Source organism: Salvelinus alpinus, chromosome 36, assembly GCF_045679555.1.
Source record: "Salvelinus alpinus chromosome 36, SLU_Salpinus.1, whole genome shotgun sequence".
NCBI lineage: Eukaryota > Metazoa > Chordata > Actinopteri > Salmoniformes > Salmonidae > Salvelinus > Salvelinus alpinus.
In genome coordinates this window covers 6485046-6511577 of record NC_092121.1, presented here as the reverse complement: position 1 = coordinate 6511577, position 26532 = coordinate 6485046, and the positions used below count along the sequence as shown (strand labels likewise).

General features: G+C 45.7%; 1 protein-coding gene across 2 annotated transcripts in view; it reads left to right on the top strand.

The window, feature by feature from the left end:
* The first annotated feature begins 7864 nt into the window (after positions 1-7864).
* LOC139565133 (voltage-dependent L-type calcium channel subunit beta-1-like) overlaps positions 7865-26532 on the top strand; it is a 36074-nt gene continuing 17406 nt past the window's right edge. The window contains exons 1-2 of one of the 2 annotated variants that reach the window (XM_071385243.1): positions 7865-8179; positions 11587-11673. In XM_071385243.1, coding sequence (XP_071241344.1) covers positions 8090-8179; positions 11587-11673 — 177 coding nt within the window. In that variant the 5' untranslated portion in view covers positions 7865-8089. The remainder of the gene's footprint in view (positions 8180-11586; positions 11674-26532) is intronic. The other variant, XM_071385244.1, reaches the window with a different exon arrangement.

The following is a 26532-nucleotide window of genomic DNA, read 5'->3' as shown; positions in this document are numbered from 1 at the left end:
AATGTAGAAGCCAAAGACAGCTGACACTGACAGAAGGAAAGTTTAGACAAGCAGCCCAATAATTCTATTTTTGGTCTTTTGACCAATCAGATCACCTCTGAAAAAGATATGTGAAAAGATCTGATGTTTAGCATTTACTTTTACTAAAGTATGGCAATTGAGTAATTGTCCCATCACTGTACTTAAGTACATTTAAACAAAATACTTTTAGACTTTTACTCAAGTAGTATTTTACTAGCTGACTTTTACTTGAGTCATTTTCTATTAAGGTATCTTTACATTTACACAAGTGACAATGGAGTACTTCTGCCACAACTTTGAAGGAGACCCTATAGTTGAAGCCAAGTTTGTGTGACATGCATGCATTGTGTGATTTCCTCTATTTAACTAACTAGGCAAGTTAGTTAAGAACAAATGTATATTTACAATGAAGGCCTCTCTTTTATAAATATAGGACAAAACACATGTCACGACAAGAGAGACAACACTACAAATATCCTCGACTTCGGCGATGTCATCTATAAAATAGCCTCCAACACTCTACTCAACAAATTGGATGCAGTCTATCACAGTGCCATCCGTTTTGTCACCAAAGCCCCATTCACTACCCACCACTGTGACCTGTACGCTCTCGTTGGTTGGACCTCGCTTCATACTCGTCACCAAACCCACTGGCTACAGGTTATCTACAAGTCTCTGCTAGGTAAAGCCCCACCTTATCTCAGCTCACTGGTCACCATAGCAGCACCAACTCGTAGCACGAGCTCCAGCAGATATATCTCACTGGTCACCCCCAAAGCCAATTCCTACGTTGGTCGCCTTTCCTTACAGTTCTCTGCTTCCAATGACTGGAATGAACTGCAAAAATCACTGAAGCTGGAGACTCATATCTCCCTCACTAGCTTTAAGCACCAGCTGTCAGAGCAGCTCACAGATCACTGCACTTGTACATAGATGGGCTGTTTACAGATGGGCTATCTACCTCATCCCCATACTGTATTTATTTATTTATCTTGCTCCTTTGCACCCCAGTATCTCAACTTGCACATTCATCTTCTGCACATCTACCATTCCAGTGTTTAATTGCTATATTGTAATTGCTTCGCCACCATGGCCTATTTATTGCCTTAACTCCCTTATCTTACCTCATTTGCACTCACTGTATATAGACTTTTTGTTTTCTTTTTTCTACTGTATTATTGACTATGTTTTGTTTATTCCATGTGTAACTCTGTGTTGTTGTATGTGTCGAATTGCTATGCTTTATCTTGGCCAGGTCGCAGTTACAAATGAGAACTTGTTCTCAACAAACCTACCTGGTTAAATAAAGGTGAAATAAAAATAAAATAGAGGCCTAAGACAACATAGCAAGCCAGCAACACATAACACAGCATGGTAGCAGCACAAAACATAGTACAAACATTATTGGGCACAGACAACAGCACAAAGGACAAGAAGGTAGAGACAACAATATGTCACGCAAAGCACCCACAACTGTCAGTAAGATTGTCCATGATTGAGTCTTTGAATGAAGAGATTGAGATAAAACTGTCCAGTCTGAGTGGTTGTTGCAGCTCGTTCCAGTCGCTAGCTGCAGCGAACTGAAAAGAGGAGCGACAGGGATGTGTGTGCTTGGGGACCTTTAACAGAATGTGACTGGCAGAACGGTGTTGTATGTGAAGGAGGAGGGCTGCAGTAGATATCTCAGATAGGGGCGAGTGAGGCCTAAGAGGGTTTTATAAATAAGCCTCAACCAATGGGTCTTGCGACGGGTATACAGAAATGACCAGTTTACAGTGGAGTATAGAGTTCAGTGATGTGTCCTATAAAGGAGCATTGGTGGCAAATCTGATGGCCGAATGGTAAAGAACATCTTGCCGCTCGAGAGCACTCTTACCTGCCGATCTATAAATTATCTCTGAACTGAAAGAGATGGAGACCCGCACACTGTCGAGAAAAATAATACATCCAAAATTGAGGCTTGAATGCAAAATAAAGATTTTTATTGGAACATCACGGTGCCCAACAAAAATCATGAATGGAATGTGAAAACAAAACACAAACGTTTCGGCCTCAGGACATCCTCAGTGTAAATCATCAGCAGCACGCACACCTGGCTTCTATTTCAAGGATAATTGCATATGATCAAGCGAGGCAGTACATCAGAAAATCAACAAATCAGTACCCAGCCCAACAGAATGCATGATCTAGATTATATACAAAATGTACATATGCGGACTGAGAAATATCATCAAATATTGCTTTTACATGTACCATGTGAACATTTCCTCTGAATAAATAACACAGGATTTTAATAGAGTATGGAGCTAAAGAGACCACTAGATGGGGATATCGATCACCAATAAGAGGCAATATACCAGCTACAGAAAACACTTCAATAACAATTCTTAATTCATGAAATCAAATCAAATGTTATTTGTCACATGCAGTGACAATTTTAGCATGTAAATCTTGGTGGGGCAAAAAAACTAAAAAGTGGATGCATGCCAGTAAAGCCACTACAAAACACAACACCAGACCTGCTGATGGCGCTGACAGAGATGGTCGCCTCGCTTCGAGTACTTAGGAAACTGTGTATTATTTCTTACATTGTTACCCATTTAAGGTAGTTGTTGTGGAATTGATTACTTGTTAGATATTACTGCATTTCAAGCATTTCGCTACACTCGCATTGACATCTGCTAACCAGGGGAAATTAAGAGGGGTAAATAGACCAAATTATTAGGGTGAGGCACATGGGCTACTAACATCTTACTACACAACATACACTTAGTATTACTTTCTTAGCTACAGTATACATATATCCCTGGCATATTACATAATTTATGCAGCAGCATACAAGACATTTTTGGACTCGCGGTGTGCTCACTTGAACAGGAAGGTGGCGCGGCGGTCCTCCGTGGACATATTTTGTCATCAAAGTCTGGCGTTCTCTGAATTTATGGTGATTTCAAAACAACTGGGAACTCAGAAAAAACAAGGTTGAATCATGATGACGTCATTGATCTTCAGGTCGTAGCTCTAGAAAGAGGCCGGATTTACAATTCCGAGTTGGATGACCGTTCAAAATTTATTTTCCCAGTCGGAGCTCATTTATTCCCGACTTCCCAGTTGTCTTGAACTCACTGAAGTCAATTTTTTCGCAGCTCCAAGTTAACAGTTGTCTTGTGTGCGGCACAAATCATGCTTCATTGACAGCATGGCCAATGTTGAATGTTTATAATTTTAAACTTGGAAAAGAGCCCCTTAATCCCAGATTTGGGACCACACAGCCACTCCACTGAATAGTAGGCAAGTGATTGCTTTGTAATGCTTGCAGTTAGCCACTGTCACTGATTCCTTCCAAACCACTCATTGTTGAATTTGCGATTTCCAACTTGTTGTGTAATGTTTATGTCCAATGGCCGATGAGCACCGATACGTTTTATCTATAATTTCTCATCATTATTTATCTTCATATGACAAGGATTAAAAAGGATTTGCAACTAGATTGTCGACTTGATTCATGATGATGACTGCTAGCTAAAATGTCTAAAGTATGATGTTGACATGATCAGTCTAATCAAAGCTGCTGTACATATAGCGTGATTTGACGTAATTTTATCTGTGGCCAATGACCTTGAGCCTTCTTGGATGGGCACTTCTAATCTAATTCTATGGCAGCTCCTAAGGGGCTAGAATTTTCTAGCTCTACCCTTAGACTTGGCGGTGATGTAGTGTCCCCATCAGTGACAGAACACTGAACCAATCACGGTGCAATGCTCCGTATTTTCTGCTGGCTTGCCCCACCACCACAGAAAGCACTGAGCTAGGCTGAAACACCTGCATTTTAGAGCTGCCTTACTCAAGAAAACAAAAAAGAGACCATGTTTGTATACAGCTTTATTAACTCAATGATATATATTTTTTTTTACATTCTTTGCAAAATGATATGTGACACGTATTAGTGCAAAAATAACATGCAAAACAGGCAAGCCCCTCCCCCCCAAAAAATGATATATCATGAATGACGGATTGCCACTGGTCATATGCGTCAAATACAACAGGTGTAGTAGACCTTACCGTGAAATGCTTACTTACAAGCCCTTAACCAACAACGCAGTTTTAAGACAATAGAGTTAAGAAAATATTGACTAAATAAACTAAAGTTTAAAAAAATGACAAGTAACACAATAAAATTATCAGGGCACGAGGCGAGACCCAAATGCAGACACAGGAGGCAGATGGTTGTAGTCTTAGATGTTTGTTGATCCAATAAGGGGTAGGCAAGAGAATGGTCGTGGACAGGCAAAAGGTCAAAACCAGTTCAGAGTCCAGGAGGTACAGAGTCGCAGGCAGGCTCGAGGTCAAAGCAGGCAGAATGGTCAGGCAGGCGGGTACAGAGTCCAGAAACAGGCAAGGGTCAAAACCGGGAGGACTAGCAAAAAGAGAATAGAAAAGGCAGGCGCACGGGAAAAACACGCTGGTTGACTTGGACATACAAGATGAACTGGCACAGAGAGACATGCAACACAGGGATAAATACACTGGGGTAAATAAGCGACACCTGGAGGGAGTGGAGACAATCACAAGGACAAGTGAAACAGATCAGGGTGTGACAAAAATAGAAATAAATGAGGCTATATACAGGGGGTACCGAGTCAATGTGCGGGGGTACAGGTTAGTCAAGGTTACACCAACTGATGCAACCGGTCAGGATGCTCTCGATGGTGCAGCTGTATAACTTTTTGAGGATCTGGAGACCCATGGCAAATATTTTCAGTCTCCTGAGGGGGAAAAGGCGTTGTCGGCCCACGACTTTCTTGGTGTGTTTCGACCATGATAGTTTGTTGGTGATGTGGACACCAAGGAACTTGAAACTCTCGACCCGCTCCACTACAGCCCCGTCGAAGTGAATGGGGGCGTGTTTGTCCCTCCTTTTCCTGTAGTCCACGGTCATCTCCTTTGTCTTGCTCACGTTGAGGGAGAGGTTGTTGTCCTGGCACCACATTGCCAGGTCTCTGACCTCCTCCCTATAGACTGTCTCATCGTTGTCGGTGATCAGGCCTACCACTGTTGTGTCATCAGAAAACGTAATGATGGTGTTGGAGTTGTGCTTGGCCACGCAGTCGTGGGTGAACAGGGAGTACAGGAGGGGACTAAGCACGCACCCCTGAGGGGCCCCCGTGTTGAGGATCAGTGTGGCAGATGTGTTGTTGCCTATCCTTACCACCTGGGGGCGGCCCGTCAAGAAGTCCAGGATCCAGTTGCAGAGGGAGGTGTTAGTCCCAGGGTGATTAGCTTAGTGATGAGCTTCAAGGGGACTATGGTGTTGAACGCTCAGCTGTAGTCAGCATTCTCACATAGGTGTTCCTTTTGTCCAGGTGGGAAATGGCAGTGTGGAGTGCAATTGAGATTGTTTCATCTGTGGATCTGTTGGGGTGGTATGCAAATTGGAGTGGGTCTAGGTTTTCCGGGATGATGGTGTTGATGTGAGCCATGACGAGCCTTTCAAAGCACTTCAATGCCAGATGGCAGGAGAGTTTCGAAATAGAACATCCACCTGCATTCTGTCTGGAAAAGACCAAGTTCAAGATTACCGCCCTATGTGAATGTTTTTCCTTCTCTATAGCACAGAAGGACATGGAGGAGACGGGGTGACCGGACTGAAGCCATTTTCCCATAAAACTTCTACCTGCAACTAGCCTCTGCCACAAGCTTTCACCTTCAGGAGCGAAGCCACAGAGCTAACCTGCTTGCTTTGTTCATGTTCAAGTTGATCAAATCAAAATCAAATCAAATTGTATTAGTCACATGCGCTGAATACAACAGGTGTAGACCTTACAGTGAAATGCTTACTTTACAAGCCCCTAACCAACAATGCAGTTTAAAAGATACGAATAAGAATAAGAAATAAAAGGAAAAATAGCGAGACTATATACAGGGGGTACCGGTACAGAGTCAATGTGCGGTGGCACCGGTAATTGAGGTAATATGTACATGTAAGTAGAGTTATTAAAGTGACTATGCATAGATAATAACAGAGAGTAGCAGCCGCGTAAAAGGGGGGCAATGTTCAGGAGTCTAATGGTTTAGGGGTAGAAGCTGTTTAGAAGCCTCTTGGACATAGACATGGCGCTCCGGTACTGCTTGCCGTGCGGTAGCAGAGAGAACAGTCTATGACTACGGTGGCTGGAGTCTTTTTTCAATTTTTAGGGCCTTAAACATAAATGCCCTCCAAGCTATTCAGGCTACCCAACAGCATAGAATGCAATTGACATCTCTCTTCTTGATGAGAAAGCATGCCAAATGGGTTACTGGAGTAATTTGCTTGACCACAAAATAACTGTATGACTTTAAAACCTGCAGTGTCATCTGAATCAGGAATTGAATGGACAAACAGCTGGAGAGAAGGATCTCACCTGAATGCTTAGCCCTTCTGCAGCCCAATTGAATTAGTAAATTAAGCAATGAGGCACAAGGGGGTGTGGTATATGGCCAATATACCACAGTTAAGGACTGTTCTTACACACAACGCAACGCGGAGTACCTCGATACACCCCATAGCCATGGTATATTGGCCATATACCACGAACCCCCGAGGTGCCTTATTGCTATTATAAACTGGTTACAAACGTAATTAGAACAGTAAAAATAAATGTTTTGTCATACCCGTGCTATATTGTCTCATTTACCACGGCTTTCAGCCAATCAGCATTCAAGGCTCGAACCATCCAGTTTATAAAAGCACTTACACTGATAAAGGGAAATTCCTTGCATGAGGACCTCACATAAATACTTTACACTGGACAGAAGAAGGGGACGAAAACCAATCTACACTCAATACATACCTGTGTGTGTTTTAGATTCATGAAGCTCCCCCAATGAAGACATTGAAGAAGACTACTTATTCAGACAGGATTTCCCCCTCTCTATTTTATTTTTGTATTCGTTCTTGCTACTACTATTTCTATTAAAAAAAGGGACATTTTCATTAAGCTTTTAAAGACATATTAATTGGAAAATTGATTTGTAAAAATTTAATATATACTGAAGTGAAGTTGATAAATACACAAAAAAGATGGTGGTCAGATTCCGTAAGAACATAGTAAGAAGTTCTAGATTAACCTAGCTGGCCACAGTACCTTCAAGACTGTTGGAAAAGCATTCCAGGTGAAGCTGGTTGAGAGAATGCCAAGCGTGTGCAAAGCTGTCATCAAGGCAAAGGGTGGCTACTTTGAAGAATCTCAAATATAAAATATATTTTGATTTGTTTAACACTTTTTTGGTTACTACATGATTCCATATGTGTTATTTCATAGTTTGATGTCTTCACTATTATTCTACATTGTAGAAAATGTAAAAAATAAATAAAAACCCTGGAATGAGTAGGTGTGTCCAAACTTTTGACTGGTACTGTATTTATGACCATTATAACAATGTAGTGCTCAGGAGACTAACGTGCTGAAAGGGAACATATGGGGAAACTAAAATGGAATCTACCATTGATTCTAATGTCTCATGATTTTAATGTAATGTTACCTTATCTGTATAACATTGGAATAAATGTACAATATAATTATCATCATCATGACTATATTGATGCTTTCATGTTTCTCTGTGTGGAGATGAAATGAGCGATGTGACAGATACAATTTCGCTGATGTATCACTGCCTACAGCGACACATGAAAAGAGGTGAGCATCTACAAATGTGGACAACATCTGTGGATAGATCAGGTTGCAACCTAGCCTAATTGCCTTACCCATTACCCAATCACAAGACATCCCTTCCGTGTTGGTCTCTCATTGATTGATCAGTGATGAGGGTGGGGCCTGGTCAAATGGGGCGTGGACCTCTTCCGTTCGCAGCTGGAATCTCGAGTGGAGCGCACCCGTCCGAATTGTCTGCGCGAATAAACGGAGGGTGGTGAGCTGGGCGGCAGTAGACGACGCAGCTGTTGCTATTGTACTACACTTGGGGAACACCCTCGGGGAAACAACGGCAAGTAATTATCTTCGTTGACAATGACTATAGCGACATCATCATAAACATAGGAATTATAAAATAGAATTGAAAAAGTAAATCAATGGTACAGAAAAGTAGTATGTCCAGAACGCCTTCGACCTCAACCCAGGAGATCCAAATGGACATGTTTGATCAACATCCTCACGCACAGGTAAGCATTATAGGCTACAACTCAATTCTACCCGTGACATCTCATCGTAGGTTTGATGGAGCCAGTCCGCCTGTTGCTGAAGCTTTTGTTTAGACATTTTGACAGTCCACAGTTCCACTTGTCATAACAGGAACTATACAAGCAGGAAAGCAGGTGAACGATTTTAAACCAGTTGCGAATAAGATTTCGTGGAGTAGGCTATAATTCCCAGAGCAAAAATGAGTAGGCCTAATAACCAGGGTAATAACCAAGTAATGCACGTATTTTTCATCTATTATAGTAAAAGCATTGGTTTGGTCACAGAGGGCCACTAATATGGTAATTAACTGTGGCTGCCGTGTGTCCCTTTGGACGGATTTTCTTCTTCCGTTTATCGTTACCAGCTGCTGTTGCTGTTCCACTTCCAAATAAAACCACAGGAATTATTGGCTATTTTTGGTTTGACCATTTGATGGTTCGCTTTCATTGTGTAGTAAATAAAATGCAATCATTCCACAAAGCTGCCTGCCTATTGTTGTAGGCTAATGCTAAATGGTGTTTGAGTAACGAACTCTGATGTCTTTTCTGCAATTAGCGCAATGTGCCACATGTTACTAGATGGATGAGGTCCCCAAGTGATGCAAGCCACGCCCACGTATTAATGGACTGTGTGGACAGTGTACACAATTTTCTCTCTCGTCCGTTTTGCCTTCATGCAGGAGTAAGGACACCGAATTCTGTTTAAATGGCTTTATACTTATAGGTAGCCTATTGCATTGTTATTTATTTGCTGACAGGAACTGCCATGGCATCAAAGTGTTGCAGATTAATGATGAGGATCACTAACAAACTTTTTCTGAAATGAGAGGGGATGAATGCCATACTCCCTTTAATGGAATAAGATCACACATAATTATCATATCATGTGTTAAAATGCCCCCCTTAACAGCCATGCCTATTCTGCTCTCCAATAAACAGCATATTGGCTAAATGTTCAGAATGTAACTTTTTCTGTAGCTATAAATGGCATCCAGGAAGTTACAGTGTATGATATCACTGGTTACATGGGCATGATTGGACATACAATTGAATGAAGAGAAGAAAATAGGAGAATGACCAGAACAAACCCGCCCACGCTAAGCTCCGTCATTGTCTCTCCACGGAAACCACGACATCACAGAAAAACAACACATGCTGTATACAACCCAACACCTCAAGCCATGCCAAGTATGCTTCCTGCACGCCTCACTCTCCCACTCTTTCTCTCTCCATCTCTCCCTTGCCCATCATTCTTTCTATCTCTCCATCACTCTCTCTATCTCTCTCTCTCTCTCTGACTGGTTTCACCTGTCAGATTTCTATCCCTTGCGTGTCGGTGCTGTGCTGAGAGACAGATGGACCCCCTCCTTGTGTCCTGTGGCGGGGAAGGGTTTGTGTGTGGCACTCGGATCAAATAGATATAAAGTTCACGCAGACCCGCGGCGGGTGACGCCGGCATATTTATAACTCAGCTGTGGAGTGACGACCAGGGGACCACGCTTGTAGGATGCGTCCCAAATGGCACTGTATTCCCTACATAGTGTACCTATGTTGACTAAAGCCCCGTGGGTCCTGGTCAAAAGCAGTGCGCTGTATAGAGAAAATGGTGCCATTTCTAATATCCTGGACGAAAGGCCCCCCGGCCCCCCAGCAACACTGAATGGCAACAACCAACCCAAACAGAGATGGAAACATATGAGCAGGCGCCGGAGAATCCTGAACTGATCCAAATCAAGCCTGGCTACGATAACTCAGATTATAGATTGTGTTTGTTCTTCTGCCTGCAGCACCAGCGGAGGAGTGCTGTTGCTGTACGTTTGCCTGGAGAATGTTCGACTGTGCTCTGCTAGAGCCGGAAGACGGAGACACACCACAGGCTTGTCCTCCCATCCCTCCCCAGTTTACAGTTCCTGTCTAACAGAGCAGCGCTCGCGTCACACCCCCCTCTAATTAGTCACTTAGCCCTGAAGGTTGTTTACCAACAGGAAACCTCCCCTCCCTACTTTCCCGGTATGGCATTTCCCTGCCCTTTACTGTAGCCAGACTCTCCTCGTGACCAGCTCAATAAACCCACCCCACGCCCCCTTTCCATTTCCTACAACTCACCTGTCAAGGAAGCAGAGATCGTGTTGCGTTTTCTCTTTTCGTCATCCTCTGAGTATGATCTGTAGTGTGTAGTCCACAGAGGATGCTGCCCATGTCCGGGCCAGCGTTGTAGCGGCTGTTGAGGGCACATTTTGTTTAAAGGCTGTCAGCACAGGCAGAGCCATACCTCTGGGGACTACGGTGCCCCGGCTCAGTGATGATGAGAGGGGAGCTGGACTACAGCTGGACTGGACCTAGACTCAAACTCTCTAACAGCTGGTCCGTACCTCACACTGAGGAGTATTCTGACTAGAACTGTAGTAAAGTGTCGGTCTGTTAAAGTTGGTCATAGCTGTGGGCGCAGGTGTGTGCGTGCGTGTATGCATGCTTGCCTGCGTGTGAGTGTGTGTGTGAAGGTGGAGGTGGTTGGGTTGGGTTGCTGGGAGCAGGTGTGTGGCGACAAACTGTACAGTTTGTGCTCAATGTGAGCATGATTTTGTACATGAACGAGAACATGGCTCTGAGAGGTCGATCATGTTTTTGAATGCAGGGATATGCCCCATGTGGGTGTCTACTTTTGAACACTGCACATATTCATGCATACTGTGTGTGTGTGTGTGTGTGTGTGTGTGTGTGTGTGTGTGTGTGTGTGTGTGTGTGTGTGTGTGTGTGTGTGTGTGTGTGTGTGTGTGTGTGTGTGTGTGTATTGTATGTTCCTGTTTACTATTCTTGTGGCCTCCGCTCAGGCATCTGTACACACGCATCTGTACACACAGGAGCCCACCAGTCTTCCTGATTGCCAACAAATGCAATTAGCCGGCACGGCGTATCCATGGTGACGTGACCAGGGTGGGCTCTAATGCAATGGAGGGCACTGCCCAAGCCGGATAGGAAGTTTGCCAGGGATCAGCCAATCGCATTACAGGGTCCCAACCTACATGAATAATGACACGTAATGGAGGTTGAACATGAAGCTGAGCTAAGAGCTGAGCTAAGAAGCTGAGCTAACGTTGTCTCCTCTTAACTCCCATCTCTGGCAGCGCTCCATCTGTTCTGGTCATTGTCTTCTGAAGCTCTCCTGATCATGGAGTCCCAGTATCATAAACAATTTAATTTTGTGGTCTTGAGATTAATTTACCTCTAGAACAAAGCTGGGAGGTTTCATAATGTTTTTTCAACAGAAAATATGTTTTGTGAACAAAACCTTGTTCAAGTGTACTTTTTTTATTATCAAGACCTGCTTTGTGAAGCTTGCCCTAATGTCTATTTTTGGTTTCTTGTCTCCTTATCTTCCTTCCTTCTAGGGGAAGTATTCCAAGCGGAAGAGTCGCTTCAAGCGCTCCGATGGAAGCACCTCCTCTGACACCACCTCCAACAGCTTTGTCCGGCAGGTAAGACCCCCCTTTTTGCCTTATGCTGTACCTATACTGTACCTTGTATCATGCTGCCTGATTCCTCTAGTGATAAGTTGAAGAGATTCGTAGGTGAGAATAGCCCGGTATGCTGCAGCACTGTTAGCGCCTTCTCATATAAGTAACCCAGACACATGGTCACTCGCACACAGCCGTCCAAGCTCTCTGCAGTTTTACTTACGTTACACGTTGTTAAAACCTCTTACTCCTCCTCCTTTACTTTCCTTCTCATCTGTGCAATAGCTGTCTTGTTTCTTGTTTTTTCTTGTCCTATCTCTGTCGCCCCACATTTATGTTGCTCTCATAAACACAATTGATGCCTCTGCTGTCCTCCCCAGTGGACGCCCCCACCTACTCAGGACTCAATGTTTTTCACTATGAGTCAACAAGAAACTGGTCAGATTGATGCAGCTTGGATAAGAACAAGACCGAGAGTGAGAGAGTGTATCGTAGGGACTCCAGGAGGTTGATCTCCACAGTCCTGATTGTCATGTCCTGGTTCCGGGTCCTCGTGTAGGGCTCAGACCCTCCCCAGCACGCCCTCCCCCGGTTCCCCGTGTTGCATTGATCAACACTGTCAGGGTGAGCCCATGGAAGCCTGCTCTTCTCCAGCTTTCCCATGGGGGAAATGAACACAACGTACCACACAGAGGCACTTCCTTTCCGGGGGTCTGGAGAGAGGGGAAGGGGTTTAAGGTGACACACGTGTCACCTCCATCACAGCTCATCATGCGGACATGACATTTTTATTAAAGGGGCCCTGTGTCATGCCACCGTGCATCCCCTTTTCCTCCTCGACCTCTCTCAGTTGAGCCGGAAACGTTTCGCTCCTGCCTGATGACATTAACCTGCTCGCTATGGGTGTCACTCTAAAACCCCCCAAAAAACTCCCCTCTCTTGGCAGTGAACACAGGGAGTGTAGCCCTCCTGTGGATTCTAAAGGTTAGCTAACTTCATCCTCTGTGGCACCCCTCCCCCTTCCTCCCCTACTCACTGGCACATCTCCTCATTAACTCTCTGTAAGTCTGCTCTGAGCCGGACGTGTACAGTAGGAGGGGCCGTTACAGTGGGTGTTTCCCAAATGGATACCAACCTGTATACAACCTGAATTTGCGGTGAATACTGCATTTAGATGTCATAATGCACTATATAGGCAGGCTGTGTTACGTCTATGTATGCAGCTAGCTGCACTGTGTGTGTTTCCCCCCTCTTTCTAAGCTTTAGTCTCACACACACACACTGTCACACAATCAGCCAGCGGTGGAGCTCGTACACGGCCTGGTTTCCATAGCAACCGGCACACTGAATCTCCCCTCTGTGTGCAGGCGCAGTGGGATGGAGAGGATGGTGAGATGGATTAGTGTGTGTGTGTACACAAGAATAGAGTACTTTAGATACACAGGGGGTGGCAGGCATGTAGTAATGAGCACCGTTACTAGCTGTGATAGTAACCTGGGAAAGAGGAGGTAATATGGGTGTGAAAGACACAAGATGTAGATCAGATGCACCTCTTGCCACCTCCTTGCCTCTTTGGAATTGTTCATCGCTGTTACAAGATGATGAAGATGATTTGAGGATTCAATTCTACAGCTCTCTCTCTATCCATCTATTTCTCTTCTCTCCTTTCTCCTCTCTCCCTCCCTCACACACACACACACACACACACACACACACACACACACACACACACACACACACACACACACACACAGACACAGACACAGACACACACACACACACACGGGTTTTTGTGATCAATACAGTGGACTGTCTGGCAATGGCCTCCAGCTATACTACCATAGAGACATGAGATGAGCTAACCCCCTACACAACACAGTCAGTGAAGGACCATAATCACTCTGGCATCCCTGGGGTCTCATTCGCCGGGCTCCAGTTTCCTTCCATTCCATTTCGAGATACTGTGTCAGTCCAACGCTAATAGGTCCCGATGAATCACAGAATATTCTTTTTGACGGCACCAGGGTCCGGTCAATTGGCTGTTTCACAATAGAGGGGGTTGTGTTATGTAAAAGAAGGCTGCTCCAAGCTCAGGACAAATGAATGAAATTCTACAACCGCAATGTTCACAGGATGAAGCCTATCTTTAATAATACACCCCGAAATCACCTCTTCTCATTTGAGTGAGGAGAATTTGATAAACCGATAGTTACAATTTCCTCCATCTGAGTGGCAGTTTGTCATTTTTCCTCATTGTTTTTCATTCTTGTGATTTTTCTCAGCTGTGTGGGAGAGAAATCCTGCTATGGTGTATGTTCCCTTTCCATTGGAAGAGAAAATGTAATCAGTCCTTCTGTCAGTGCAGCCTGGCAGTAGGCTGCTTCTCTTTGAGGAGAGGGAATCAAACAGTAGTCTGACTGGCTGACACTTGGGAGTGACTCTGAGGATACTAGCCTGCCTGGCTGCCTGTCTCTGGCAATCTGTTCCTCATGCCGTGGCCTGGCTGGCTGCCTGTTCATCACCAGTCAGTCAACCACTCCTGCGGTCCGCTATGGTGAGGCACCTGTCACAGTGTCAGAGGTTGCCCTCTGCTGGTGGAATAGAGAGACACCAGAGCTGTGCGTTCCCATACCCTCCACACCGCCTCCAACCCCCTCCGCTGCTCTCCTAGCTTAGACCTAGATTCAATCAGATCAAGCGTTAACGAGCGATAGCCAACATCCACATAGCTGATGTACACTGATGTAGCATACACCCCCCACCCCCCAAGAGCCCCGCCCACCCCACAAAAAAAAACAATATACATGAACACGATTTTTTGTTGTTGTTATTACAGGAAATTCACTTGAAAAATAAAACATTTTGTCTCAGTCTCATGGCAAAATGTGTAGAATAGTAGGACATTTGCTCAGGGATTCTTGAAAGTTGGGACTATCCTTGTCCGGCAGGGAAACTTTATAGTTTAAAACAATTATTTTGTTGCGTTATTTGAGCTTAAAATGTACATATATTTGGAATTTTCAAACTACCTTCAATAATATTCATTTCCATGTCGGCTCTATGCCTGTAAATGCAAAGGATCCCAATTTCAAACTCTCCAAAAAAGTGTTTAAAAAATAAAATACAAATGGCAATAATGGATATTAATAGAGAAATTATTTCTTGTGACTTTAAAGAATATTTTTCTAAACTGTGATTCCAAAAAGGTTTGAGATTTGGTCAACAGCGTTAGATTTGTTTAAAATCCTAAATGAATCAGGAATGAGCAGGGTCAGCTATACCATAAGGACCCCTTATTCGTGTCCTCATTACATGTAGTGCAACAACAACACTCATGGTCTGTAAAGTTCTCTCCTTTTGATAGATTTAAACAAACAACATTGGAATCACCATGGGCACAACCATAAACTGTCAACTCTTCCTTATAGATTCAAATGGAAAATTAATTTTGGTTCAAATATGTTACATTTAATTAGCTTTTAGAGTCATAAAGCAACTGAGAAAAAAAACGAATTGCTACTGTGTATACCACTTGAATGAAGAAGAAAAATGCAATTTTGGTCAACTCCGTAAAATATCACCTCCGACAGATTTTTGTCTAACGTCAACTCCGTCAGATTGCTGAAAGATCTGATAGAATGGTTGTTTTTTTATTGGCGATTTCGAAATTAATCATTTGACAGATGTTTGTATTGAACTTTTCTTTTTAGAGGCAAAAATATGTCTGTCTTGAGTATCTGTAAACTCGGTCAGTGGCTTGTCAACTATGTCACTGATGGCTAACCCCTTTAGATTCTGAAAAAAAATGTAATCACTTTTCTGCATCATATGCTTAAACAATTGAAGTATTTTCCGTGATAGACCTAAAGGATAATGTCTGCTTAATAAACGTTATTTTATGTTCTAAATCTAGAAAAACATGCCAAAATGCTAAAGAAATTAGCCCTGCAGCATTTAATAGTGCTATAAAACAAAATCAGGTTTGGAGATTTGGATTACGTATTTGAATAATTGAACGTTAATATTTGAATAATCTAACGTTAGCATTGGAATTGCTTGGACCTTGCGGGGGGAGGCCCTGCTAAACTGTGCTACGCCACTGCTGATGTTTTGGCGGTGTCAGAGGTGGAACTGCGTCGGAGCTGTCAAATCGATGAGCAGCTGCTCTTGTGATCGTTGTCACGGAGCCACATCCATTCCACTCGCATTAGAAATTAAAAACAAGGATATATTGAAAAACAAGAAGAAAGTAGGATATATAGAAATAATGACACTTAAATGTAAAATCCTTAAGCAAAAATAATGAGGATTTCTATCAGCCCGAATCGAGGTGTAGATTACATCGCACATTCCAGTGTTCGAACTTGTAAACAAAGCTAAATGGGATTTCGTGCAGCCAATGGCAATGTCTGCTTTAGGTACAGCATAATGCGAGGAGCCGTTTGTGGGTTGGACAGCTCTAACACAGTCCCACCTCTGACACGTCAAAATATCAGCTATGTGGATGTCAACTAAAGCAGATATGATTGAATCAGGCCCTTAGTTTAGCAGGCTGGAGCCATTTTAACACTGACTGACTGCTGCCTGGATGACTGACTGCTGCCTGGCTGGCTGGCTGGCTCGCTGTGCCAAAGAGTTCAAGTTCAATTCATCTCCTTCACTAATCTGCCGACTCGTCTTCACTTATTTGCTGACTACTTGAATTGATCTAAGTTTGCTTATCTGCTTTCGGATTGATGAAGAAGTATGATCACTACATAAGGACGTATGATCTAAAGAAGAAGGGACATGTTCATGATAGTAGAAGCTGGAATAATCCATTGAAGTGCAACACTTTAGAAGTGAAAGCTAGTAGGTATTGTATCCAGTTTGTGTTGCTGGAACAGGAATGGCAACTGTTGCCTGAACTTAATTAAAGAGATTTTAGAATAAACCTGTGTGGCCTTGAAATGTGTCCGTTTTATTTCCCTTGTCTTTAGGGGACACTCGCCTCCTGGGTGCTGACTGGTTCCAAGTGTGCTGTCATATTATTGTGCACTGGAAGTCCTTGTTGTTGCCGCTGATACACTGTTCACCCCTCCCTCCTCACGCCCGCCCCATCTAGTCACTTCCTCCCCTCTAACCCCATATCACCCCCTTGTTTGATGTCCTGTTCCGGGTATAGAGAGAGACAGAGAGCAGGATAGAGGAAAGTTTTTTGTTTTTTCCCCCTGCCCCAGCCTCTCTCCCACGTCAGTTGGGACATTGAATGACTGACGGCGGCATACCAAGCCTCCTTCTGGGGCTCGTTGCGTTGCGTTCACGGTCCTGTTTCTGTCCTGCCAGGGCTAAATATAATTCCCCAGTTTGCAAATGTAGCACAAGTCCTGCAACCTGACCCCCACCCCCCACCCACCAGTCCCAGCTCTCTCACTCCCCTCTCCCTTTCTCATACACAAGGTTCAGGTTCTTGGAGGTGGGGGTGTGTGTTAGGAGGGTTAGGAGAGCACTCTCCTATTTTCACACGTACAGTACTCTCTCTCTCTGGCTCTCTCTCTTTCAGACACACACACACACACATACTTTTGGACTTACACACTTGCCGGCACAGTCTCTCTCTCTCTCTCTCTCTCGCACACACGCGCACACACACACACTGCTGGTCGTTGGTGTGGACTGTGGCTTTGCCCCTCTGGTTTGCCGTGGTGTGGCGAACGCGGTATGGAACAGACTGACAGGTATCGCAGGCCCGGCATGGTAAGACAGATCTAGCTAAACGCTTTACACTTTTGGTGAGTCTGTTATGGCACCCGGTACAGAAAGGGCGCCTTGCCGTACTGTAGGAGTGTGCGCGTGTTGGAGTATGTCTGTGAGACTATGTGGGCGAGTGTGTCAGAGAGGATTGACATTTAGGTTGGTGGACAGAACACATTAACTTAGAAAAAAGTTTTTGATGCGCGATTTCCTGATGTCTCTCATTCTCTCTCTCGCGCTTTCTTTGATCCTCTTCTGTCGCCTGCGTTGTGTGATTCCATTTTGGGCTGGGCCACAGCTGCAGGAAAGGCGCAGGGTTTTTAATTAGACTTCCAGTCCCCCTGGTAGACTGCCTGCCTGCTGCGGGACCCGCCAGCCTCACTGTCCCAGACCCTAGCCCCTACAGCCATTTTATGAGGCCCCCTCTATTGTGAAACATGTGATCTGCATCTTTGGGGATCCAGGCTGGTCCCCAGAGATGCAGATCACATAGTCCGTAACGTCAGTGTTTCCTAACAAGAGAATGTAATGGTTTTGACCTCCACAAATGTCAGACAGAGTGCTATATTTATGTAGCTGATTTCTTGATAGGTGGATGTCTAGGAGGGTAATTTCTGATAATTATTTTTAATGTTACATTTCCTATGCGTATTGTCATTGTTTTAGTTGTTGTTTTGGTTTCAAAGTACCTTTTTAAATGCTGTATGTCTCAACAGTATAATTAGTCGTTTAACAGTATAATTAGGCAAGTCTATCTGCCATTAGCTTATCCGTTTTCAAAAGTTTTTGTTGATATTACTTAATTAGTGCCCACTTTGAGCTGAATCACGCCTCTGTGTATTTTCGGTGAGGTCTGTACATGACTCACGTTTTCTGTGGTTGTCTCCCTCAGCACTGCAGGGCATTTTTTTTTTTAGATAGCAGTCCACGAAGACACGGTGGTCCGTCGTCCAGCCCATTGTCATGCCAACGGCACGCATCGTGTGCCAAGGCACATGGCCATTTAGATCCTGGGACGCGCCACTGGCCATCGCGAGACATTTGTAATGCTCCTCTCTCTAGTACACTGTCAGCTACCAACCTGGCTTCCTGCTTCTCAATACCTGTTGCTTTTTTAATCCTCTGGAAGAGTGTTGCTTGTTGATCTCCAGTTTCACCCGCTGACTACTGTTCGTCAGTGCTGCAGTTGTGGGACGTGAAAGCCCTGTGGAATAGGGATTGAGCCTGGGCATGATTATGGATTCTGTCCGTCGCCCTCTCTGCTGTCTGTCTGAGTGTGTGTTTGCCCTGTCTCTGACTGGGATTACAGCTGGGTAGACTGTTTGCTCCGATCACACAGAGGGAAGGAGGGAGGGAAGGAGGGAGGGAGGGAAGGAGGGAGGGCAGGAGGGAGGGCAGGAGAGAGAGCAGGAGGGAGGGCAGGAGAGAGGGCAGGAGAGAGAGCAGGAGGGAGGGCAGGAGGGAGTGCAGGAGGGAGGGCAGGAGGAGATTGGCAGAAATACAGCCTAGGGGAGTAGCGAGAGAGTGTGATCTTGTCAGGATTAGAATGTCATCATTAATCATACGAGTGGTTTGGTCCATTATTGTACTTGACTTCGGTATCTTTCCTTGCTATCTTTTCGATCTTATTTCACTCTGTCCCACACACACCGCCTTCTCACTTTGAATCTTAGTCTGTTTTCATCCGTAGATCTTTATATCGTCATCAAGGCAAAAGGCGTATGACTTCACAGCCCGTGTTATACTTCCTCCGACCGTCACAAAGGAGGACACTAGATAGATGCTTATACTATTCATACACACATACTGGATACAGTGAGCTCCGTGAGCTCCGCTGCCTCTGTACTCCAGCACTTTGGATTTGATATGATACAATGAGGTTAAAGTGCTGACTGTCAGCTTTAATTTGACTTGTATTTTCATCAATATCGTCGGGTGAACCGTTGAGATATTACTGCACTTTTTGTACATAGCCCCCCCCCATTTCAGGGGACCAAAAGTATTGGAACAAATGAATTTATGTGTGTTAAAGTAGTCAAGTTTAGTATTTGGTCCCATATTCCTAGCATGAAATGATTACATCAAGCTTGTGACTCTACAAATTTGTTAGATTCATTTCCTGTTTGTTTTGGTTGTGTTTCAGATTACTTTGTGCCCGATAGAAACGAATGGTACATAAAGTATTGTCACTTTTATTGTAAATAAGAATAGAATATGTTTCGAAAACACTTCTACATTCATGTGGATGCTACCATGATTACGGATAATCCTGAATTAATCGTAAATAATTAGCAGTGAGAAAGTTACGGACGTGCAAATATCATGCATCTGTAACTTAAGCTGTAGCCTGTAGACGCAATGTACACATATCCAGTCCATAACAGTATTGTACCATTCTCCCTCCTCCGTCGTGCCATCATGTATTGGAACAGTAAGGCCTTCATTGCATCAGAAGAGGGAACATCATTAACATAACTTCTCTCCTCAAGGCAACGCTTTTCACCCCTCCTTATTCAACGCTCTTGTCTTTCACACTCCCACTCTTTCCTTTTTCTTCTCCCTCTTTCTCTCTCTCTCTCCCTTTCCTCACTCTGGTTCTCTCTCGCCCTTCTCTCCCCCAATTTGTTTGATATTAGAGCTAAGCAGGTGTGAATTCATCCCAGTGGAAGAAGCCACTTTGCAGATGAAGAGAGCAGGAGAAGAAAGGCAGTCAGGGCTGTTGGTGAAAATTACAGCCTCTCACCTCTCATACCTCCATGTCTCAGTGTTTTCAGCTGACTAGCCCTGCCTACTAACTCTGCCCAGTCCTTCCTACTAACTCTGCCCAGCCCTTCCTACTAACTCTGCCCAGCCCTGCCTACTAACTCTGCCCAGCCCTGCCTACTAACTCTGCCCAGCCCTTCCTACTAACTCTGCCCAGCCCTTCCTACTAACTCTGCCCAGCCCTTCCTACTAACTCTGCCCAGCTCTTCCTACTAACTCTGCCCAGCCCTTCCTACTAACTCTGCCCAGCCCTTCCTTCTAACTCTGCCCAGCCCTTCCTACTAACTCTGCCCAGCTCTTCCTACTAACTCTGCCCAGCCCTTCCTACTAACTCTGCCCAGCCCTTCCTACTAACTCTGCCCAGCCCTTCCTACTAACTCTGCCCAGCCCTTCCTACTAACTCTGCCCAGCCCTTCCTACTAACTCTGCCCAGCCCTGCCTACTAACTCTGCCCAGCCCTTCCTACTAACTCTGCCCAGCCCTTCCTACTAACTCTGCCCAGCCCTGCCTACTAACTCTGCCCAGCCCTGCCTACTAACTCTGCCCAGCCCTGCCTACTAACTCTGCCCAGCCCTGCCTACTAACTCTGCCCAGCCCTGCATACTAGCTCTGCCCAGCCCTTCCTACTAACTCTGCCCAGCCCTTCCTACTAACTCTGCCCAGCCCTACCTACTAACTCTGCCCAGCCCTTCCTACTAACTCTGCCCAGCCCTTCCTACTAACTCTGCCCAGCCCTGCCTACTAACTCTGCCCAGCCCTGCCTACTAACTCTGCCAAGCCCTGCCTACTAACTCTGCCCAGTCCTGCCTACTAGCTCTGCCCAGCCCTTCCTACTAACTCTGCCCAGCCCTGCCTACTAACTCTGCCCAGCCCTGCCTACTAACTCTGCCCAGCCCTGCCTACTAGCTCTGCCCAGCCCTGCCTACTAGCTCTGCCCAGCCCTGCCTACTAACTCTGCTCAGCCCTGCCTACTAACTCTGCCCAGCCCTGCCCAGCCCTGCCTACTAACTCTGCCCAGCCCTACCTACTAACTCTGCCCAGCCCTACCTACTAACTCTGCCCAGCTCTGCCCAGCCCTGCCTACTAACTCTGCCCAGCCCTGCCTACTAGCTCTGCCCAGCCCTGCCTACTAACTCTGCCCAGCCCTGCCTACTAACTCTGCCCAGCTCTGCCCAGCCCTGCCTACTAACTCTGCCCAGCCCTGCCTACTAACTCTGCCCAGCCCTGCCTACTAGCTCTGCCCAGCCCTGCCTACTAGCTCTGCCCAGCCCTGCCTACTAACTCTGCCCAGCCCTGCCTACTAGATCTGCTCAGCCCTGCCTACTAACTCTGCCCAGCCCTGCCCAGCCCTGCCTACTAACTCTGCCCAGCCCTGCCTACTAACTCTGCCCAGCTCTGCCCAGCCCTGCCTACTAACTCTGCCCAGCCCTACCTACTAACTCTGCCCAGCCCTACCTACTAACTCTGCCCAGCTCTGCCCAGCCCTGCCTACTAACTCTGCCCAGCCCTGCCTACTAGCTCTGCCCACTAGCCCTGCTTACTAACTCTGCCCAGCCCTACCTACTAACTCTGCCCAGCCCTGCCTACTAGCTCTGCCCACTAGCCCTGCCTACTAACTCTGGCCCGCCCTGCCTACTAGCTCTGCCCAACTCTGCCCACTAGCTCTGCCTACTAGCTCTGCCCAGCCCTGCCTACTAGCTCTGCCCAGCCCTACCTACTAACTCTGCCCAACTCTGCCCAGCCCTGCCTACTAACTCTGCCCAGCCCTGCCTACTAGCTCTGCCCAGCCCTGCCTACTAGCTCTGCCCAGCCCTGCCTACTAACTCTGCTCAGCCCTGCCTACTAACTCTGCCCAGCCCTGCCCAGCCCTGCCTACTAACTCTGCCCAGCCCTACCTACTAACTCTGCCCAGCCCTACCTACTAACTCTGCCCAGCTCTGCCCAGCCCTGCCTACTAACTCTGCCCAGCCCTGCCTACTAGCTCTGCCCTTCCTACTAACTCTGCCCAGCTCTGCCCAGCCCTGTCTACTAACTCTGCCCACTAGCTCTGCCTACTTCCTCTGCCTATTAGCTCTGCCTACTAGCGCTGCCTATTAGCTCTGCCTACTAGCTCTGCCTACTAGCTCTACCTATTAGCTCTGCCTACTAACTCTTCCCAGTCCTGCCTACTAGCTCTGCCCACTAGCTCTGCCCACTAGCTAATCCTACTACCTCTGCCTACTACCTCTGCCTACTAGCTCTGCCTATTAGCTCTGCCTACTAGCCCTGTCTACTAGCTCTGTCTATTAGCTCTGCCTACTAGCTCTGCCTACTAGCTCTGCCTATTAGCTCTGCCTACTACCTCTGCCTACTAGCTCTGTCTACTAGCTCTGCCTACTAGCCCTGTCTACTAGCTCTGTCTATTAGCTCTGCCTACTAGCTCTTCCTACTAGCTCTGCCTACTAGCTCTGCCTACTAGCTCTGTCTATTAGCTCTGCCTATTAGCTCTGTCTACTAACTCTGTCTACTAGCTCTGCCTACTAGCCCTGTCTACTAGCTCTGCCTACTAACTCTGCCTACTAACTCTGTCTATTAGCTCTGTCTATTAGCTCTGCCTACTGGCTCTTCCTACTAGCTCTGCCTACTACCTCTGCCTACTAGCTCGGTCTACTAGCTCTGCCTACTAGCCCTGTCTACTAGCTCTGTCTATTAGCTCTGCCTACTAGCTCTTCCTACTAGCTCTGCCTACTAGCTCTGCCTACTAGCTCTGTCTATTAGCTCTGCCTATTAGCTCTGTCTACTAACTCTGTCTACTAGCTCTGCCTACTAGCCCTGTCTACTAGCTCTGCCTACTAACTCTGCCTACTAACTCTGTCTATTAGCTCTGTCTATTAGCTCTGCCTACTGGCTCTTCCTACTAGCTCTGCCTACTAGCTCTGCCTACTAGTTATGTCTACTAACTCTGTCTATTAACTCTATCTACTAGCTCTGCCTACTAGCTCTGCCTACTACCTCTGCCTATTAGCTCTATCTATTAGCTCCGCCTACTAGCTCCGTCTACTAGCTCTGTCTACTAACTCTGTCTATTAGCTCTGCCTACTAACTCTGCCTACTAGTTCTGCCTACTAACTCTGCCTACTAGCTCTGCCCACTAGCTCTGCCTACTAGCTCTGCCTATTAGCTCTGCCTACTAGCCCTGTCTACTAGCTCTGTCTATTAGCTCTGCCTACTAACTCTGCCTATTAGCTCTGCCTACTAGCTCTGTCTACTAACTCTGTCTATTAGCTCTTTCTACTAGCTCTGCCTACTAGCTCTGCCTACTACCTCTGCCTATTAGCTCTGTCTATTAGCTCTGCCTACTAGCTCTCCCTATTAGCTCTGCCTCCTAGCTCTGTCTACTCACTCTGTCTATTAGCTCTGTCTACTAGTTCTGCCTACTAGCTCTGCCTACTAGCTCTGCCTACTACCTCTGCCTATTAGCTCTATCTATTAGCTCTGCCTACTAGCTCTGCCTATTAGTTCTGCCTACTAACTCTGCCTACTAGCTCTGTCTACTAACTCTTTCTACTAGCTCTGCCTACTAGCTCTGCCTATTAGTTCTGCCTACTAACTCTGCCTACTAGCTCTGCCCACTAGCTCTGCCTACTAGCTCTGCCTATTAGCTCTGCCTACTAGCCCTGTCTACTAGCTCTGTCCATTAGCTCTGCCTACTAGCTCTGCCTACTAGCTCTGTCTACTAACTCTGTCTATTAGCTCTTTCTACTAGCTCTTTCTAATAGCTCTGCCTACTAGCTCTGCCTACTACCTCTGCCTATTAGCTCTGCCTATTAGCTCTGTCTATTAGCTCTGCCTACTAGCTCTGCCTACTAGCTCTGTCTACTAACTCTGTCTATTAGCTCTGTCTACTAGTTCTGCCTACTAGCTCTGCCTGCTAGCTCTGCCTACTACCTCTGCCTATTAGCTCTATCTATTAGCTCTGCCTACTAGCTCTGCCTACTAGCTCTGTCTACTAACTCTGTCTACTAACTCTGCCTACTAGCTCTGTCTACTAACTCTGCCTACTAGCTCTGCCTACTAGCTCTGCCTACTAGCTCTGCCTACTAACTCTGTCTACTAACTCTGCCTACTAGCTCTGTCTATTAGCTCTGCCTTCTAGCTCTGCCTAGTAGCTCTGCCTAGTAGCTCTGCCTACTAGCTCTGCCTACTAACTCTGCCTATTAGCTCTGCCTACTAGCTCTGCCTACTAGCTCTGCCTTCTAGCTCTGCCTACTAACTGTCAGGACCCGGTGCGAGAAACAGTCACTAATAATCGTCAGAACCCAGAAGATGAGGCAGACACAGCAGTACTAGCGATAGTGGTTTAATAAAGAACAAAATCTTCAGGCAAAGAAACTAAATCCACAATGTCCAAAAATAAAGCCAAAAGGCACAAAATGGAAATCCTCCAAAATACAAAAGAAACTTCACAAAGTGGTAAAAAACAGCAGGGAAAAACAAACCTCAAAAGACTACTCAAATAATACACAAGAACTAAACCAGAGAACCTCTGGAAAATCCAACAAGAGAAATCTCTGAATAAAACAAGGCTTGGGCTGGGGCTGGGTGCTAACTTACAAACACTGAGCAAGGAACAAAGGAACACACAGGGTTTAAATACTAACAAGGGAATGACCTACAGGTGCAAACAATAATTAGAGCAAGAAAAACAAAAGGTACAAAAAAGGTGCAATGGGGACATCTAGTGACCAAAACCCGAACAGTCTTGGCCAAAACCTGACAACTAACTCTGCCTATTAGCTCTGCCTACTAGCTCTGTCTACTAACTCTTTCTACTAGCTCTGCCTACTAACTCTGCCTATTAGCTCTGCCTACTAGCTCTGCCTACTAGCTCTGCCTACTAGCTCTGCCTACTAACTCTGCCTATTAGCTCTGCCTACTAGCTCTGTCTACTAACTCTGCCTACTAGCTCTGTCTATTAGCTCTGCCTACTAACTCTGCCTACTAGCTCTGCCGACTAACTCTGCCTACTAACTCTGCCTACTAGCTCTGCCTACTAGCTCTGCCTACTAGCTCTGTCTACTAGCTCTGTATACTAACTCTGCCTATTAGCTCTGCCTACTAGCTCCACTGGACAAAACTCCAGAGGTCATACACTTACATAATTCCAACCTGACAGCAGTGCAACTTGATCATTAATCATTGGTCCATTGTTATCTGATCAATTCATGTGTTTGCTGCACCTTTGGCTTTTGGGGTAGAGTAACCTTACTGTGTTTTCAACTGAAATTGTAGACCTCCACAAGTCTGGTTCATCCTTGGGAGCAATTTCCAAACGCCTGAAGGTGCCACGTTCATCTGTACAAACAATAGTACGCAAGTATAAACACCATGGGACCACGCAGCCGTCATACCGCTCAGGAAGGAGACGCGTTCTGTCTCCTAGAGATGAACGTACTTTGGTGTGAAAAGTGCAAGTCAATCCCAGAACAACAGCAAACTACCTTGTGAAGATGCTGGAGGAAACAGGTACAAAAGTATCTATATCCACAGGTAAACGAGTCCTATATCGACATAACCTGAAAGGCCGCTCAGCAAGGAATAAGTCACTGCTCCAAAACCGCCATAAAAAAGCCAGTCTACGGTTTGCAACTGCACATGGGGACAAAGTTCGTACTTTTTGGAGAAATGTCCTCTGGTCTGATGAAACAAAAATAGAACTGTTTGGCCATAATGACCATCATTATGTTTGGAGGAAAAAGGGGGAGGCTTGCAAGTCGAAGAACACATCCCAACCATGAAGCATGGGGGTGGCAGCATCATGTTGTGGGGATGCTTTGCTGTAGGAGGGACTGGTGCACTTCACAAAATAGATGGCATCATGAGGTTGGAAAATTATGTGGATATATTGAAGCAACATCTCAAGACATCAGTCAGGAAGTTAAAACTTGGTCGCAAATGGGTCTTCCAAATGGACAACGACCCCAAACATACTTCTAAAGTTGTGGCAAAATGGCTAAAGGAAAACAATGTCAAGGTATTGGAGTGGCCATCACAAAGCCCTGATTTCAATCCTATAGAAAATGTGTGGGAAGAACTGAAAAAGTGTGTGCGAGCAAGGAGGTCTACAAACCTGGAATGGGCCAAAATTCACCCAACTTATTGGGGGAAGCTTGTGGAAGGCTACCCCAAACGTTTGACCCAAGTTAAACCATTTAAAGGCAATGCTATCAAATACTAATTGAGTGTATGTAAACTTCTGACCCACTGGTAATGTGATGAAAGATATAAAAGCTGAAATAAATCATTCTCCAGAGCCCTGTACGCACTGTTCCTTCTCCCCGCACTCGCCCTGGGGTGCCTCCGAGGAGGAGGCCACGGAAGCGGGGATTGACTATGGTGGATTGA